Source organism: Onychostruthus taczanowskii, unplaced genomic scaffold (genome assembly GCF_017590055.1).
Source record: "Onychostruthus taczanowskii isolate IOZ18803 unplaced genomic scaffold, ASM1759005v1 scaffold26, whole genome shotgun sequence".
Lineage (NCBI taxonomy): Eukaryota > Metazoa > Chordata > Aves > Passeriformes > Passeridae > Onychostruthus > Onychostruthus taczanowskii.
In genome coordinates, this window is record NW_024499906.1 from 7,902,951 (window position 1) to 7,923,122 (window position 20,172).

Below are 20,172 nucleotides of genomic sequence, written 5' to 3' on the forward strand. Positions count from 1 at the left end.
TTGACAGAACTTAACAGCATGATTATTTCACTCTTCATTTAGTCTTAAGACTTTTAACATCTGTCTCAGAAATTCTTACCCCAGAGCACTCACAGTTTACACTTACTGAATTAGCAGAGAACCCACCTTCTCTGGCCTCTTTCTTGAAGGGCACTGAAAATTCATTTAGTTGAATTAAATACTGAATTACCTGCTTTAGTAGTTGTGGAAAGGGTGTGTTACAGCTCACTAAGTCTGGGTGAGGCAGGTTGTTTGCTAATAAATTCTGACATTGGATTGAATGTACAGTAAAGAAGGTTTAAGAAAGGGTTATGAATTCCAGTTCTAGAGTGTTACTCTGTTTCATTTTGCAAGGCAAAAGCTGCACTGTGATCTTGTCTGATGTGATTAACATGAAGAGCCAAAAAAACTTACCTGATTAGAAGAACTAAATAATATTGCCAAGCTTGTATTCCCAGGAGGTAGGAAAAAAGGGGCCCTATAAGTTTCAGAGTTATGGAAAACACTGAGAAAATGGATTTTAAAATGTGCTTTAGGCAGTTTGCTCAACAATACATCAGGGAAACTTCCAAGTCTACATAGCGATTACCCGATCACTGAACATATTATTTAATTGTAGAACCACTTATATTCCATCTGTATTTCTCAAACCCAATCTTTCCAGATGTCTCAGACCAGTTTTATAGGCACCAGACACATTAGGGAACAAAAGGCTTTCCAATATATACTCATATTATCAAATGTAGTCACTAACTCTCACCAATATCAAATGTGCATCACATGTTAAATCCACGTTCCAATATTGAATCCTTTTGTCAGCAGTTTGTGACTTTCATAACTCACTTTAAGTCTTCAGAGGTCTTGAATATTGTCAGTTTCTAGGGTTTAATAGTCAAAACTGTCAAGCACACAAAATATTTTCAAACAAAGTGATCTCTGAAGGGTTCAGTGTAATTATTTTTCACATGTTTTAATGAAAATGGCTTCACAGTTCTACATTTCCTTTCCCTGAGTCACTCTGAATCATGCTGTTGTGGGGGAGTCTGCCTGGGAATCCAGACAAGAATTACTTTTCAGCATGGGTTGGGGGATGGTGCCCAGAGGATGTCCCTTCCCCCAACTTTCTTAGATAAGAGAGGAATCCATGAATTGTACTTACTGTGCTTGAACCCAAACCATGTTAGCCCTTTAAGAAGCAGGTTCAAGTATCCAGAGAGTTTCTCCATTTTCTGCTTCTTTTCTTTCACAGACATTTAGAAGCCTCCAAGGCCTAAAGCCTGCAGCCAACAATGTCACAGCTAATTGTTTTACCTGCACCTCATCATTAAGCAAAGTGTACATTAGTGGTTTTTTTCATTTTTGCTCTGAAGAATTTTTGTATTTTGCTATTATACAACTATTGAGACAGATGTAAACTTTTATCTTGCTAACAGCTTTCCTTGGCCTATCCATACCCCCTGCCATGCATACAGAAAGAGCACATAATAGTTCACTGTTTGTGTGCAATTTGGAAGAGCCAAGATAAACCCCAAAGAAGGAAGTGCTGAAGGAATCATAAATAATATGTTTTTGTTTGCCAGGGGAGAAGGAAAATCCATGAAATGAGTGTTGGAATATGACACTGTATCAGTAATTGACATGAAACAGATGTAGGTATTTATGAGAATGGTATACAGGAGATCAAAACTTATTGAAATACCTGTTAAAGAAAAGGACTGAAGCAGCAGGCTCCAAAATCTCCTGTGAAATCTTATTAGGCATCTGATTCCATTTCCCAAATCTAGCTTTCTGCAAGTTAGTACTGAATTTTTATATTGAAATTTCCTTGAGCCTTTGTAATTTTCTCTTTTGCCTGGATGTTTTGAACTCATGTATCTCTAGATCACAAGTGCTCACGATGCCCTCGTCATTGCAGGGGAAGCACTCTCCAGAATTCTTATATCAAGTTAATTTGTATTGCTCCATAAATCATGAGTGAATCATGTACTTCCTCCCACAAGGAGTGAGTTTCACTATTTTGGATTCTGTATTTTCTTCTAACATTATATTGAATTATGTAAAAGGGTGATAGAAGTAAAAATTCTGCTTTAGTCACTCTGACATGAGAGAGAACTGATAGGGAAAGGGTTTATTGAAGAGGTGGATAGTTTAGCTTCAGTAACCAACTCTTTGTCCTGGTCCCTTACTAGTTGCTGGAATTCAGTACAGAAAGATTTAAGATAATCTGTTGTTTAAAAAAAAAATCGTGGAACCAACATTTTGTGTTACAAGATAGGTAGTTAAAATCACCAGTCTGGTGACACATGACAGTGAAGGTGAAGTGAAACTACAAGGGCTTGAGAAGAGTCTTAATGTATAAGAGAACCCAAGATTACACATAAATAAATAAAATCTGTGCTTTGCTGGATTAGGTCCTAATTAAAGAACTGTCAGATTGTCCAGACTTGTTCATATCAGCGGAGTCTGGGTTTTTTTTTTTGCTTCCAATATTTTTTTAAACTTATTGCCCTGATATCAATCATGTGCAAGATGCAAATTAACTTTTATATTCTATCTACAAGTGAAAAGTTTTTAAAGATATTGAAAATGCAATCCCAACCAGACATGACATTTTTCCCCTTGCTTGTTTTTCCTCAGAGATTGGCAGTCAGAAATTCCACAAATACAGTGAAGAGAAGACACTGAAGTGGTTAAAGAAAAAGGTATTGTCTTTCCCTTTTTCTTTAAAAATTGCTGTATGTTCAAAATGGAAATGCTTTTTAGCTTGTCCATATTTGCATTGGAGCCATGTGCTGTGCCTCAGTTCAAGGTATGTGTCCTGTCCAAGAAGGACAGACATCACAGTAAAGTTGCTCCACTTGGGAATGTGTCAGGTGTTAGAGATACTAACAAGCTTATTGCATTTCTCTTTTTGATGGGACTGGCCATGAAAGGGGCTTATATGGGGTGTGGGTAGGAAGAAGAAGCTGTCAGGTTATTGCTTTAGGCTTTGCATAATGTGAGGGGCTTGCTTTTGCTTTGTCCCTTTCATAGGTGGGCTAGAGGAGAGTTTTGATTGTTACAGTTTCTAAATTCTGCTGTGCTTTGAAGATGGACAGAACTGCCTTGGTTTTGTGCTACAAATGTGTTTCCTGAGGTTTTGGCAGAGTTCACTCAGAACGGTCCTGGTTTGGTTGCTATTATCCTGATCCAATCATGCTGTTCAAGAGGCCTGTAGAGTTTACCAGAAATAAACTAGTGTTACAGCTAAGCCTGATGGGGTCTTTGTTTTGGTATAAAGAAGGTGAATTTCATTTTACTCATGTGCATGTGCCCTTAACATGATGCTGCTCTGTACAAAAGAGGGTGTGCATCCCATGATGAGGAGGCGTTGTCATTTAAATTAATCAATACAAGCACAAAATCTGGTCCACTTTCTGAAGTTATGAGGCATGGGAATGAATATCTGTTTTGCAATGATTACCTAAATATTTACATGTGAACAGGTACCTGTTTGTGTTGTTGAAAATACCTTCATCTGGCAGTTCTATCTCTGTTGGATCCAGCACATCAGTGCCCTGTAAAGTCTTTAATCTTTGATTTCCACCAGGACTGCCTTTGCCATCCTGCTGAGCTCAGGAGTGTTCGCTGAGCAGGTGCATTTCTCACCTGTATAATCATAGCTGTTGAGTCTGAGTAGCTCAGCTCATCTTAGGGTGCTGCAGAAGTGGTGCTGTGTTGCCAAGGCAACATGTTCAAAGCCATGCTAGTTTCTTTGGGTTTTTTGAGCTCATCTGCTAGTCATTACAAATGTATATTAAATTTCACCACAGTCCATAACTTGAGTGTTTTATATGCTTGAAACAAAATTACAAGAGCTTTGTCACTGCATTAACATGTGCATAACAATATTGATACAGGCATTTCATTCTTTGGTTTTCTGTAGGTTAATCAAACAGTGAAAGCACTTAAAAGCAACAATATATCAGTAGGTGAAAGGGTGCTTGCAAGTACATGTATCAACAGTAAACAGATCACAGATGCTCAGGAAGGTAAGAAAACTAAACATGGTAATGAATTCCAATTTTGTGAAGTCACATAACTAGAGATAAAGCACATGATTAGAAACTAAAATATATTGAATTTGGCCTTTGCAGTAAATTTGTACCCTGTACAGAAAATTCCATATAAGTTGTGACTCTGTGCCTTGGCTTTTTCAAGTTCTTTGCTATAATCATCAGATGACATTGTAACTAACAATTACAATGGTGTCAGCTGGGGTTCTCTTAGCTCCTCCACAGTTCAAGGAGGAAACATCTTGCTCAGTGAAATATTTGCTGAAGTGCTTTGGTGAACTGAGACTATGTTAAAGAATGGGACACATATTTATAATATATGAATTCCCACCTAGTAAGTGTGTCTGTATTAGAACATGCTTCTTTTCATTATTATTGTTATTAGGATGCATGGAATATTAGCATTCATAGAATTCTTCGAAATGGCAAAGGGATCTTAGGAAGTCATGGTCACAGAGAAAAGGCTCCTGGTCCAAACATTACGTTATGTGACAAATGTATGAGTTGGATGATTTTTGTGGGTTCACTGGCATTTTACCATCCTCAACACTACAGATAACACAGTTGTGTAATTATGAAGGGCAAAATGTTGATAATAGGTGTACTAAATTGTAACAATCCTGTTACCAAAATGTCTGGTGGGATCCCATTTGCTTCTATTTACCATTTTTCTGGGGAGGGCAATGTCCTGGCTGTTACTGACACGAAATTCTGTAGGGAAACCTGAAAATGGACTCAGAATAAAATATTTGAATGTTAATGGAAATTAAGAACAGTTTAGAGCAAGATGAACCAAAGCATATTGTTTCTTATTACAAAGACATTCAGAAGTCTTCATGTTATTGAAAATTAAGGAGAAATATAGCAGCTTGCTGACAAAGTGGAAAATGAGCTACCAAGTCATGATATCAAAAGAAACAACATAAATGAGATTTGTGAGGCAAATAGACAATTTTATAGAACAGATATTGTAATATATGGTTTTTCAAAAGAGACTAAGTTGCAAAAGTTGTGACGGTAGCTTTTAATCTTTTTCCCAACCCCTACTTTTTTAAAGAAAGTGGAAAGTGTCCTGGCAACAGCCATCTTGACTATGCTTAAATACTTTTTCTCTGAAATTTATAATTAAATATTTCATCTGTGGTGGTTTTTTTTCCCGCCTTGCTCTTTATTTGTGGTGACATGATTATAATAGTCTTTTTAAAAACCTTGGGTTTTCATATTTGAGAGAGCCGCATTGAAATTGGAAATACTGGGCTTTAAAGTAGGTGAGTTTTGGAGGTAGTCCCACTGTATGTGGCAAGGTGAATGACAGGAGGTCAAATGGACATTATTCAACACTAATTTCTAGTAAGACTCATTTTCTTGTCTGATTTTCACTCCTGTGACAGTGCAATTTATTTCTGTAGATAATTGTTTTCATAGGGCTATTATGAAATTTCAGCACCTTAAAAATAGATGAGGTGTATGTAGTTAGCATCTACAGATGTTGTAGGGCAAAAATGGGGAGGATGTAATGGCAGCAAATAGGGAAGTGGGGGAGGTTTATCATATGGGACTTGAATATTTTGTTCAGAAGACAAAGAAGGGAGGTGTGCAAGTATTCCTGATGTTTGATGAAAGATAGGCTGGCTTACGAACACAGACCCCATAGGAGGCAAACAGTGGTGTTTTTAAATTGGTAAAGAAAGTCAGTGAAGATTGCTTCAAGTCAGAAATGCAAAGGGAATGGGTTTAGTATGTAGTATGAAATAACTACAGTTGGTTTGGACTCACCATTCAGTGTCATAATGCAAAGATTGGAACCATTTTTCTTAAGCAAGAAATTGGACATATTAAGTGCTGAGGTGAAATTGTATTGGGTTGGAATTGTTTCTTGTTCTCTCCTGACCCTAAAGTAGGCTTAGAGAGTGAAAAATCTTTGGTGAACCTATGCAGTGAAGGAAGGAGAAGTGCAGATAGGTGATAGTAAGAATTTATTGTCAGTACAGTTGAAATGCATATGGTACTGTCAGTTTGTTAATGCTTTCTCCTTCAATGCCAGTTTGCATTGGACTGTTCAGGTTAAAAAAAAAAGAAAACAGGAAAAAAAAGATAAATTCATCTCTGGCACTAAAGTGATCGCTCTTTGCCTCCTTGAGATTGGTATGCCATGTGCTTCTGAACTCTCTAAGTGTGGAGGCATATGAGCAGACAAACTGGCCTGTTGGAGTTGAAATTCAGAGGGGAGATTTTAACTAATATCTGTCTGGCAAATGCTTCCTGTGCATGGGTGCAGTTACTCCCTAGCAGCCTCAACAACAGCAAGTTTAAAAAGTCCAGCCCACGATCAGTCAGTGCTTGTGTAGAACGTGACCGGAAAAAATCTGGTTTAGGACTTTGTGTTATAAAAGGGTCACTTTTTTTTTCCCAGTCTCTCAGAAGAACATTTATAGCAGGAGTGCCCTGTACTGAAAACAGCTTCTAGTAGTTCATATTTCCACAGATAATTATCCTGTCTTGCCAGTGATGTTTAGATAGGCCTTGGCATTTTCTATAAAGTACTGAAAATTAAGTACAAGACTTTGAAATAGACTCATTGTCTCATCTAATTGTTTTCAGTTGAAGCCAGAAAATGTTCTTTAGTACTGAAGCCCTTGCCAAATAATTGTAAGATCCAGATGCTTTAAAATTAATGATTGCATGTTCTGTTGAGTCAGCTTTTTACTTTTGCAGGTTTTTAAAATTTAATTTCTTCAGAAAAATACACGATATCTAGTACTCTCAGAAAGTGAACAGCTTTTGTAAAGTACATGCAGCAGATATTAATAACATGTGCTGACAAAGTGAGTGTAGCAAGTCTTTACTTTTTAAATAAACCTACAAGTGTCATATAACATAAACTACTCGAGGCAGAGAAGCATCGCAGTGTATCCATTAGGAGTCTGTTACTAGTGATTCAACCTTGTGCCTCATGGTAGCACATGAAACATGGCTAAAGCAACGTGACTATGTAACATGAGTGTTCTTTTTCTCCTCCTTCCCACTCCCTGACCTCTTCCTGAAGACTATGTACGGTATGCCCATGGGTTAATATCAGAGTATATTCCTGAAGACCTGAGTAAGGAGTTGTTAAAATACTTGGGGTAAGTATTGTTCCAGCTAGCTTACAGCTTTACATGGCATGGATTAATGTCCATTTGGTCATCTCTGTTGAATACTGAGATTTGTTCATCAAGGTTGCAGTGAATGACACAATTGAAATTATATTTGCCACACTTTCAATGTGATTTTTCAAATGTAGATTATGGGTTATTTTCTGGCTTTCCTATGGTGTTAAGGACTGTGAGCTGGGAGAGATGTAATATTGAAGTCGGATAGGTCTGTTACCAGTGTTGCGTGATGAAACCCTGAGTAATGTATCCTGTTTGAAAGCAAGTGGGAGGAAAATCCAAAAGAACAGTTTGTCCAGAATTGTCAAGCGCAAACAGCAGAGCCAGGAATTGAGTCTTCATCCCCAGTCCTTTTCCCTACTCACTCAGTGCCCCTTGGGTTTGACTTATTTTTCTCACCTGTGTTAGTTTGTATTTAAATCTGGAAGGTGAGCCAACATCCTCATCTTGGTGTTCCCTGCCAGCAGCAGACTTGGCTTGGATCATCACTGGGACTCTGCACCTATTCATCAGTTCAGTTCTGTTCAAAGGCTTCTGTTATGGTGGCCTTTGGAAAAGTGTGCAGTTTGCAGCCTGAAGCCCCATAGCTGAACAGTTTCATAAGTCAGAAATACAGTCCGTGAACTGCTTTTTTTTGCAAGTGCTTGTATCAGTGCAGCTGATAACCAAAGTAGCATTCATGAAGAAGGATTTCCAAACTTTAGGTTGTGCAATTTATCTCTCTTTATTTTTAAAATCTTTTGTTCTGCAGGCTCCCAGAACTTAGAAGCCCAGCACCAGAGCCACCAGCAAAGGTAGGAGAACATTAAGATATTGATAGATGTGTTGTAAGTTAATTTTTCTGAGTTATTATTGAAACTGGACCAGACCAAGCACTGGGTACAATACATTAAGTAAGGTGGCCTTGTGAAAAGCCAGTCTGAAAAAAGCTCAAGAAATTTACCAGGTAACTCATATTTTTAATAAGGAATATTTTGGTTGGTTTTCCTGTTTAAAAAGGGGGAGGGAAAAAGAGAGGCATATTTTATGGTTTTGGTCAACAGACTTTTTCATACATGTTTTGCTTATTTAGTTTTATTGAGGTTGATGGGACAATATGACCTCATAGGTTTTCTTTCATATATAATTTATGAGGACCCTGAAAGGGACCTCCTGGGTCATGGATTCCCAGACAACCATGTTGAATAATCTCTCATATATCGACCAATCTTCACTGTAAGTCTCATTAGGATTTTTTATTTCCATTACTTCTCTTGGAAGAGTATTCAATAGCCTCATTCCTCTGATGCTCAGAAACCTTTCTGTAAATTCCACCTTGAATTTATTCATGGCCAATTTATTCCCCTGCCCTTTTGTGCTAAGTTTATCATTGTTTTTTGAAATTGAAATGGCTCCTTTCCCTCCCTGACATTAGTTCTTTCAATGTGTAAAGGGAAAACATATATGCTTTGTGTTTTCATTTTGAGAAGCCAGTTTGGTTGTGTGAGATGGGTTCTCCATTCCCTCATTGTGGAAAGATTTCTTTACACGTATTCCAAGATGAACTCAATTGTTTCAAAGCAGGTGACCAGAAAAATGTGTAATTATTTCTGATAAAACCTCTACTCCTACAATGTGATGGCATTCTTCCCTTCTTGTCTTAACTAGAAATACTTTGTCCCATTACACACTAGAATCCCATTTGCCTCTATTGATGTGTGATCAGATAGCTCACTGTCGTGCTGTGAATAGTTAACACACACAGCTGGGTTGTTGGTTTTTTTTCCATTGCAGTTTTTACTTGATCAGTTCTCAGATTTACAAGAAATTCATGCAGTTAGTTTCTGTGTACATGACCTTTTACTTCTTCTGTACATTTAATCTGGTTTTAATGTTTCCACTCTTGAAAGTTCCCTGACTTTTTTACACAGTGTTAAAAGCTCTTTAGGTGTTCATAATGCTACTCAGTGGTACACATTCAGCAAATGTTAGCATTCTATTATTATCTTTAATTAGTAATTAATTAGTAATCTCCATCTGATCCAATGGCATCCCTTTCTGCATTATTTGCCTTTGTTTCCCTTTTTCCCAGTTTCTCATCTACCTTAAAACTTCTTATGCAGTATTTTTTTTCTGTAATTTCATCTGCTTAAGTGGCACCATGTCAAGCCCTCTGGCAATCCTTCACATTCTCTCGCCAAAAAATGTGTTATATTTGAGAAAGTAAAGGCGAGTTAGTAGGCATTACCTTGTTTTGTTTTTAGGCTGAGACATACTGAGAGAGTTGGGGTTGTTCAGCTTGGAAAAGAGAAGGTTCCAGGGAGACCTTAGAGCACCTTCCAGTACCTTAAGGGGGTTACAGGAGAACTAAAGAGAAACTTCTTGCAAGAGCAGGTGGTGACAGGACAAGGGGCAATGACCTTAAGGTGGGAGAGAGTGTAGGTTTAAATTAATGTGAAGGTGGTGAGGCAGTGGAACAGGTTGCCCAGAAATGTGAACTCTCATCCCTGGCAGTTCAAGGCCAGGTTGGGTGGGACTCTGAGCCACCTGGTCCAGTGGGAGGTATTCCTGCCCATGGCAGAAGGGCTGGAACTAGATGATCTTTAAGGTCCCTTCAAACACAAATCACTCTATGATTTTGTGTTTCATTTACTCTTTAATTATTCTTCCTTCTTATATTATAATTATTATTATATTAGAGATGGGTCCATGGCTATTCTGCACTGATATGGTCCCAGCCTGATAGAATATACGCCAGGTTCCGGTTCTCATCTTGTAGTTCCTGATGCAGTCTTCCAACCGGATCAGCATATTGAGTTTTACTTGTCTTGAATAGAGTGATTTCTATTCTCTCTTCTGTCCCTGTGCTTAACCTCTTCATTTTTATTGAAAATGATTTACTGAGGCAAAGAGTTCTTCCATTTTGGGTCCACACATAGGTTAACTTTAATATCTATCCAATCCCTCCAGTACAGCAGCTTCACTTTCTCTTTTTTAATTCCCTTTTTGCCTCTGTGGCTAAACAACCTTGTACTGTTTGTTTTAATTTCCTTTCCAAGGTCTAACTCAGTTTGAGTTTTTGGCAGTTCTCACTTAGTCCCAGGATTACCTGACCCCTAAACTGATCTCTTTTTTTTAATAATTCTTTTTCCCCAGTCTTTTTTTCCCCCATTCATTAGAGACTTCTGCTTACACGTAATGTCACTTGGATTTTTTGGGGGATGGATGGCAGGTGGTGGAATATGCATGCATCTGTGTGAGCATTTATAGTGTTTAGTCTGAGAAGCTTTTTCTTCCAAGATTTTCACCTTGTTTGAAGTAAAAGGTCCAAAATCACTTTTTCAGTCTTTTTCTTTTACCTTCCAAATGTCTTCCTCACACATCAAGTCCCTTTGCTTTGCCTCAGACAAGTAAGGCGTATGGTTTGCAAAGTTTGCCCCCCTAGAACCAATAACCCCACTTTGGATAATCCTTTCCATTTAATTTAAACTGGGCAGCCTGTGTCTGCTGAAACGAGACTACGTACCACACTGGTCTTTCCCGCAATGTCCCTGCTACTTACTGAAACAAAGTCTAAAAAACCCCTCATTTCTGGCTGATTCAGTGACTGTTCTGTTTAGCAGCTTGTCAGCTAGCGCATAGAGGAATAACTGAGCCCTACTGTTATTAATAGCATTTGTTCTCCAATGGATATCCAGAGATATGTTATTTCCATGTGGCTGGACAGTTGTTCTGGCTGCACAGTTACTTGGCCCTTTGATTCAGTTAAGAATTATCTTTATGTGTTGTAAGAAATATTAAGCACACATCAGAAGCCAACTGATAGTCATTAGCTATATAAGCATGTTAAAACAACTGTATTAAACTGCATGTGATGTACATTCCATATTGTGTACGAATAGCTTTTATACCGTTGGGATAGTTCTGAGAATCTATTTTTAAAACCAGTTTTATTTCAGCAGTTTGGTTGCAGAGGAAATGAGGCTTAGAACTGTTCAGTTGCTGGGCAGTGAGACCTTGCTGAGGATCTGATTAATTTCCAGAGCACTGACCAGGGTGTGTGTGATGTTTCTGTGTTTAAGTCCTTGCAACTTCAGAGATTAAAAGACTCCTTTATTTCACAATCTCAGAGGAGCAAGGTAGACTTATACATGGAAACTTCGTCTCCTTCAGACCATTTTTAATCACTTGTGTTGACATTTCTCTTCATAAGGGCAAGGTGTATTAACAGACATAATATATGATTATTCCAAAGTAAGGTTCTAACATGCATTTCCTGTTTTGGGAAAATAGTTGCGTGTTTGGACATTACATTAAACTCTGAAGGGAGGAAAGATGTAGAAACTTCAGTGATCGGCCGGAAAGCAATGACACATTCTCTTTCTTGAGCAAAACAAACTGGGTGCAGCCTGGTCTTTGTGATTTAATGATTAAATCAAAATTGCATGTTCTTTGTATTAATTGTAAGCTGTTGATCTTGTGTTGTAATCATCGCACTGTCCAGTTTGTCAGCACAGGGAGTCTGGCCATTGGCAGATGATGAGAGACATTTACAAAGAATATATAGGCTTTGCTACAACTAAACAGCAAATGTTTTGCTGAAATGCAAACATTTTTGTTATAAGTTTTAAAAACTTGTTTATCAGGTTCCAAAAAGAGGAGAAAAGTAATTCTTCATTAGATTGTCATTTGAAAATGTAATCACAGCACAGTAAACAACCTCCTAAAGAGTCTGATCCAGATTCCATTGAAATCAAAAGAAAAGGCTTCAGCTGGATCTGGTTCTAAGAGCTGAGAAATCTAGGCTGCAGACCTGGCTTCTGTGCCAAATAGAGAGGGAGGGGGAGGGAGAGAGAGAGATATCAGAAGCACCATAAACAAAATGAATAAAACAGGATCTTAAAATGTATGGTACCATCCAAGTTGCTTGCAAAATCACTCTCTTTGGCACAAAAGCTGGGAAGGCCACAGTCTAGATTTCACAGGATATTAAGGACAGGGTAGTAATATCAGATATATAATAATAATAAAAATACAGTGTTGTAAAATACTATATACTTTTTTTTTGCTTTTGGAAACATACCAGAAAGTTTTCACCTTTAAACTAAACACATGCTCACAGTTTATGGAAAGAAATATTCATTTTTACAGCCTGATCGTGTGGAGTGCTTAGAATCCTTCACGTGCATTATTTCTGAAGTTAGAAGGCACACAGCACATGCAGTGCAAACTTCCATAATGTACTGTTGGATTCAAGTGATGAAGCAGTCAGTGGAGCTATGGCAGTGTTTCACTGTTGGCAGCTTGTAGAAACTAATTAATTCTTAAGGTTGTGAACAAACAGACTACAGACTAGAGATAATCCACATGTGTTGGCAGATAGCTGCAACACTGGAGGTGCTGCACAGGTCCATGAGATCATGAGCACCACAGTTCCTTGACTGTCAGGCACTGACTTCCAACAGCTGCTCCAGAAAGTTCTCTAAATAGACTGACACCAAAGTCACAATCATGGCTGATTTCTAACAGTCATCCTTCAGAAGGCTAGGAAGAAAATCCTTCCCCTGACACTGAATGCTCTCTTCTGAATGCTGTAAAGACGGTTTATATTCACATGTAGAGAAGACAATTGCAGACAGAAGTCTTCCACTCTTGCTGCAGATTCTTCAGTTGATTTCCAGTCCTGTTTTGGTGCTATGGTTACGTTTTAAAGCCAAAGCTTTGAACTTCCATGTGTGTACATCATAAAAGTGGTTGACAGAGCAACTTCCTCACTCTAACATTTCAGAAAAGGAAATTGTCAGATGTCCCTGTGGAACCACAAGAAGACTATACTAAATTTAACAGTGACAATCTGAAAACCAAGAAGGTAAGCAAGCCTTGCATTCATACATGTTTTGCTGAAGTGTAGATGACTAGCACAGAACGCTTAACTTTCTCCTTCAAAACACATCACAAATACAAAACAAATACAAAATTGTCTGACATCTCTAATTGTATCTCTTTGAACTTTTCTTTCAGGTTTAATGTGACAGTTTTATTTTCCTATTCTGAACTATTTTGTACTATTGCTGCTGGGCTGTATTTCACCAGTGAACATTTGAGTGAGCCTCACAGACTCAGACACACGTGTTAAGATGTTCGGCTGATGTTTGCAAAGCTCTTTGAGATCTTTAGATGAGAAATCCTATGGCTTAGTGGTAGCAACTGGTGAATTTCAGTAACTCAAAAAAGAAATCAAGATGGCAGCATTTACTTAAATTCCAAGGGATGCTAGGACAGGCTTTATTTTTACCTAGAAATATTGCTTGTGCGCTTACTTATGTCAGCTTAATGAAGATAAGTCAACACAGAACTTACTGATTGCCAGCTCCAACGCATGTTTGGAGGCCAATCCAAATCTGAGTCCAGCGGTGCCTGCCACTGTACTATTCCTAGGAGAGCAACAGAGATGTGAAAAGAAATAGATCCTGTCTGTGTCTGCCAAAGCTGTGAGGCTTGTACTGGCTTATTTCTGTGAACACTGAAAGAAAATGAATCTTCCTCCAATCCGTGGGGAACCGAAAAGGCCCGCTGTGCTGGTCTTGTGACCTTCAGTCTGATGCTGACTACTCGTTATCCCTTTGCAAAGAGAAGCAGCTGGTGACAGATGCATTCCTTCCTCCCCCCAAAACCCCAGATTTTTTTTGTACTCATTGCACATTGTAATTTGGAAGTAAGAGGATTGCCCCTAAGTGAAAATGATAAATAGTTTAAATATGCATGTTTCCCCCCTCCCCACAATATATGCTATAGCTTTTAAACTTAGCATGAAGATAGACATAAACTGAGGAGAGATAATTCATTTTACCATTAAATATGATTTACTTCTGAAGTAATAATGCACATTGATGAGAGAATCTGGGAAAGAAAAGATAGCCCTTGGACTCTGTACAGTATACTACTCTTTTTAAAATACTTTGGCAGTGGTTTTGTTTGTAAAGTAACACAGACAGTCATACAGTTGTTGCCTATCTCCATCGTATCCATAACCATCTAGCTAATCCCAAGTACTGTTATTGGGAAGTCCTGCAGACTGAGGGGTATCCTAAAGGTCAATGCAAAGTTTTCTTAATAGGGAAAGCAGCTAGAGATTTAAAACATAACATTTTAAAATACAAGAAAGAAAAGAGGTCAGCTCTATAAAATGTGGTTCATAAAACGTGTTTTAGGTGTAGAAGTCTGGGAAGTTGTCCCAGTGGCCTCAAAAGTGCTTTGGAAACGTTAGTTACCTTCTTCATTCCTAGTTCTTAATCTCTTTTCCCTTTATTTCACTGTGCATAGTCTTTGATAGTAAATCAGTGTGAATTATTCATCATCTGTAATGCAGGTCTGTAATTCAGCCTGCTGACAGCATAATCATGAGATTGAGTCGGAGGGTACAGAATGCATCTGTTCTATTGCATGCATTATTCCTCCTAATGTACACTCAGGGATTATCCCAAAGTAAACGTTTGATTTGGGATACCTCGTTCTGCAGAAAGGAGAGATGTTTCACCTCCTTCTCCTTGTAGTTGATTTTCTGTCTTTGTTTGAGGTTAAGTAATTCATGACAAGTATTCTTCAGTTTGAATAATCTCAAATTTGTTTTTTAATGTTTTTCTCCTACGATTCAAAGCCTGCATAACATTATCTTTACGGCCATATACTAAAAAAACAATTCAACTTACTGCTTGACTTCTGTATTTAGGAGTTTGTAGCATCTGTTTCCCCCCTATGGAATTGCTGTTTATTTAACTGTTTCTGTTTATCATTTCACTCACAGGCAAACACCAAGATGTCTGCAGCACAGAAGGCTCTGGCCAAAGTGGATAAGAGTGGAATGAAATCCATTTCTGCTTTCTTCAGCTCCAAACCTAAAACATCAAAATGAAGACCTGTTCTTGAAAGAATTTTATACAGTGGTTATTTTTATGTTAAGTCAAAGATGTCTCATGCAGTTTTTTGTTAGTATAGTGTATGCAGGGCATGTCTGGGTACATGGTGGAGTGTGATGGAGAGGTCTGAGAGCTGGCAGGGCACAGAGCTATTAGGCTTAGTGAGGCAAGGCAGTACCATGATATTTGATTTTCCAGCCTGGATTGGGAAGATGGCTCAGCTGCATTAACATGGTGCTGCGAGCTAGAAGCAAGGCTTAGCAGGGTACTATATTGTGCTGCTTGCCCCTTCTACAGCAATCCCAGACAAGCCCACCATGGAGTTTTCTCCATTACACTTCATTCTAGGCTGAAAACTTGCCCACCTTTGATGATTTTTTCCTTAAATTCATAAGGAGCATTATTTTTCTAAAACTTTCTGAAGTTTTTTACCCAGTGTTATGTCAGAGTAGGATGGCATCGTTGCATTTTTATTTTGATCCAAATATAAGCGCTGATGTAAGCATTGTCAGTGGTGGTATTTTATTGAGGCAAGGATACTCTCTGTATTGGGATTTGGGTTGTTTTCAATATGCTGGAAACAAATGGCAATGAATGTCAGTGTACATGTAATGCAATAAAGTGCTTTGTGTAAGAAATGTGTGCTTGCTGTATTTGCTGCATGCTTCAAAAGCTAGTTTGGGTTTCAGCACATTTTTAGGTGGTTTTGGTATTTTTCTGTATATAAATTTTAATCCTTAAAGAGTTCTGGCATCTCTTTGGCTTTACATGATAAATCTCTTAGCACATAGCAATATAGGGGTATTTTTATGTTTAGTTCCAAGGTCAAGAGGTCCTTACGAAAATAATCAGGGAAAATTTCATTTAAAGGCAAGAATGGGTGGGGTTTTTTTTAAGAAGACTGTTTGGCATTGGATTCAAAAGCTTGAGTATGAGTGTCTTAGATAAGGTTTAGTTTTACAAAGTTTTGCACAAGGTAGGACTGTTACTTAAAATGCACCACCCACGCTTTTCTCTGTTCTTTCATCATGACAGAGTATTCCTGTGTATTTAGAGGGGTTGCTGATGATGTGGCTTCCCTTAATCACAGAACTGAAAAAGAGATGGAGTCACTGGGATCATTTGTACCAATCTAGCCAATTCTGCGCCATAATCAATGTCATCCATCAGTTGTTGCGCTGTCTCCTTACTGTGGATCAACTACAATGTGTGTTTTTGAAAGACACTCTTAAAACACATCAGTCTTTGCTACTTCCGCTCAGTAGAGAATCTGCTTGTATCCCTTGGTGATGTGAGTTTCAGAGAAATTAGGAATTCCCCCTTTTTGAGTAACTGCCATTTTTCTGCTTCAAACTTACTTGCTGTCATTTACAACCCTTGGATTACAATGGTGTCTGTTAGGTTTAAAAGCTCTGTGGCACTCTCTTCCAGCCAGAAATGAAAGAGAAGCCTTGCCATGTGTCCTGTGCAGTTTTGTAGATCTTGTTGAGTTTTGTGTGCCTTTCAAACTGATGTTTTTTACAAAGTATCAGATGTAGTTTGCAAATGCACAGAGGGCCAGCATGGTTGGAATTCCAGATAGAGGAAAATACTTGGAAATCTACAGAATTATTATCTCTGATAATAAATAGTATTTGATGAGCCCAGAATGAGCAATTGTAGTTGTGTGGAAGGGTTAAATTCCAAAAAACATTCAACCTCCCAAATTCATGTGAGTAGAAGGGTGCTGAAGTGATGGCAATTTTGAAAAACACCCTTCAAAAATGCAGGATGATGTTATGGGAAAAAAAGAAAGAAAAATAACAGGCACATTCTGTCATGTTAATAGAGAAGTATTGTGCAGTAAGCAACAAGTTAGGGAGTGTTTTGGTAGAAAAAAAGGAGTTTTGTATCTATTAATGAAAAGCCAGTTCTAGAAAACAGTGAGAAAACAGCCAAGCATGCATGTTGGAAAACCAAGAATGGGAGAGAATTATGTTAGAAACAGGAACTATGGGGCAGAACAGATGCATAGTAGAAACTCTTCTGGATAGGCTAGATTTTTTTATTTAAGCTAGCTCTTAAATATGCTAGTTTTAGGGGTTTGGGTTTTAACAGTTCGAAAATTTTGTGAAATAAATTTTGCAAGCACACCTTTTCGTTGAGCTGTTAAAGAGCCTTCTATGAAAAAGTTTCTCTGGTCAGAATTTGGGACAGAGAGAGAACAAATCTGATGCAGATGAGAGGCCTTTGTGCTGACTTCTGATCTGGGGTACCAGATTTTATTTTTTCTTGCTCTATGCATGGCTTTCACATCTGCTGCTGTGCTCAAGGACTAAGTCTAGAGTTCTTCCTCTGTGCAGGGATGCATTTTGCTTTAGTGCCACATCTCGACTTCAGCTCTCAGCTATGCTGTAACTTACCACAATAGTAATTTTATTGTTGTTACTGTGCTTTTGGTTGACTAGGAATTTGTGCATGACAAGAAAAATAAGCTATTTCCAAAAACCATTAGATCTTTCACGTGAAAACAAAAACTCTTTTCCCTTTAGGAAAGCAAGAAATACATTTAGTAACTTTGAAACTTCCTCAACATGTATCTGTAAGAAGTTATGAAGAGCATAAGGTGCCAAGTGCATAAAACAATATTTCCTACCACAATAAGGATTTAAATATAGTTACCCTGCCTGGCCAGCAGTAGCAGTAGATCATTATGAAGTGCTGCTTTGCTATTTCTTCCTTGGTTAGCATAGTATGGAGCAATATGCCAGGGCTGTTATAGAAATGTGGTCTTACTTTATTTCTTTTTCTGGGTTAACATGACATCGCTACATGTTCATGTAAATATCTGATGAGCTGTGATGATTTTATAGTTGTTTATCTGGGATTAAACAGCTCTCACATTTTCACTTTTTTAGACTTTGCATAGCAAATGGATTGACATCATTTTCCATGGAAAACATGGAAATACAAGCACTGACTTAGGGATATTTAAGGGTCAAACTGGCACATCATTTTCAGTCTTAAGTAATAAACTTAGTTCTATTTGTAGAAGTGATTGGTGATTTGAATATTTTCAGTGGAAGAGGTGGCATTGTTGGCAGAACTTGCATTCAGATCTGAAATCTGGAAGGGTTCAGTGTGCTTGTTTTCAGCTGTTCAGTTGCATCTGACGTGATGTTTATTGGGGCAAAATTAAATGCATGGATGGTTATTTGAATAAAGTAATTTTTTTGATTAGGGTTTTCTCTTTCCTTTGTAGATGCCTGAGAAAAGATGTGCAAAGAAGAAATGAAAGGAGCTTAAGGAGACTCACTTGTATTATTGTAACTCGCCATAATCACAAAGCTGCTTTTGACAGCTTTTTTTACGTACTTCCTGAAAAATAAATGTTTGACATCGGACATGCCCTGTTCCAAGAAAGAGCAAATCTCAGCAGATTAGCATTGTTAAATATGCGGTGTGTTAAACATACTCTGCTTCAAATTTTATAGCTTGCACACGATTGGTCTATCGGGCCCTTCCAGGAAAGCACTTACGAGCATGCCTAATGTTAAGCACATGAGCAGTGATCCTAAAGTCAGCCGTGTTGTTCGTGTGGGTAAGTGCTTTGCTGGATCGCTGCCTGCAGCCCTGTTAGGTGCTGAGCATCCTGATCCATATCCAGCAAAGCACTTACGTCCATGCTTATCTTGAAGTGGAAGGGCCAGTCTAATATTTGTGCATTAGTGTTCACCATAAAACCTCTCTTGGCACAATGACTCATATGCTTAATATTAAGCACCTGCCCAAGTATTTTGCAAGATCAGACCAACTACATCCTTGAGCAAGTCTTAACTACTTGATTTTCTATGTTTTGTACTGATTTTTTTAATAGACTGTATGATTTTAGTGACTGTAATTACAAGTTTTAGAAGCTGTACGGCAAAATATGTTTGTATAGCATGTTTTATGCAACTTCTTCTTTTTCAAAATCTATCCAAATTCAGAAAAGTGGCCTTTTTGGATGAGAAGTCAAATGTTCAATCATAAAATCAACCAAAACGGGAAAAACCCCAATATTGACTCTTTATAGGACATTTCAATTTTTTAAAGTAATTTCACTGAGTTTGATTTACATTATTTTGTCCAACACTGACCTGTTTTACAGAAGGTGTCACCTGGCTCAGGTTGTGTGGACAGTGTGACTCTTAAATGCTAATGCTTCAGGTAGTGTTGTGTGTTCAGAAGGGCAGATGGAAAAACTGTATTTTTTTTATTTTACTTCTTTTATTCTAAGGGATCGAATCCTTACAAACATATATAAAATAATATGTACATTTTGCGTTAAGAACTAAACCAAAACTTAGGTAATCTTTCAGGTTTAAAAAAAAAAAAGACCTAATTATCCTTTATTTATTAATGTAAGTGGCACTTTCTGTGGAGTGAGCTTCAACCAAAATGTCAGTCTGAGTCTACATAAAACATGCAGAAAGTGGATGCTAATGAGATCCTGAAGTGATTTGTGTCATATGCAGTCTGATGTTCTTAACTTAAATACCTGTACATCAAACTGCTACTAATATATAACTCCTTCCTGGAGAACTATTTAAAGTTAATAATTGACAGGATTTTGAACAGAATGAATGTTTACTTCTGTAAATTCCGACTGTGATCCCAGTTCACAGATGCTTACAGCAAATAACCAAAGTGGTTGGTAAAGCTTGAATGTATTTTAAGTGTTCTAGATAAAATGTAAAGAAATATTGTACATCAACTCTAGCAAATTTTGCATAATTTTCAGTAAAGAAGAGCTCCAGTAAGAGTTTATTATGACCTTGCTAGAAACTAAATTCCAGGACAGAGGCAATAGCTTATTCAACTTTCTTTTCAGCTGACTCTGTGCATCTCTCTTTCCGAATATGAAAAACCTGAGCTATTAACTGTTTAGAAATCATATATGAAAGGAAATGTAATCTGAATGCCTGTTTTAGGAATTTGCACTTAATTATTTTTGTTAGTCTGGTGAATGTGCACTTTCCGTTTTTAAGGAAAAAATATTTATTTCAACATCATTTTTAGGAATACAGCAAGATTATTATTTGGGTCCAA

At 37.7% G+C, this 20,172-nt stretch overlaps 1 protein-coding gene across 3 annotated transcripts in view; it reads left to right on the forward strand.

The window, feature by feature from the left end:
* The window catches only part of RNASEH2B (ribonuclease H2 subunit B), a 38,585-nt gene extending 22,854 nt beyond the window's left edge, over positions 1-15,731 (forward strand). For 2 of the 3 annotated variants that reach the window (XM_041407400.1, XM_041407401.1), the window contains exons 6-11: positions 2,638-2,702; positions 3,926-4,031; positions 7,102-7,180; positions 7,959-8,001; positions 12,975-13,055; positions 14,991-15,731. In XM_041407400.1, coding sequence (XP_041263334.1) covers positions 2,638-2,702; positions 3,926-4,031; positions 7,102-7,180; positions 7,959-8,001; positions 12,975-13,055; positions 14,991-15,098 — 482 coding nt within the window. In that variant the 3' untranslated portion in view covers positions 15,099-15,731. The other variant, XM_041407402.1, reaches the window with a different exon arrangement.
* Positions 15,732-20,172: the final 4,441 nt, after the last annotated feature.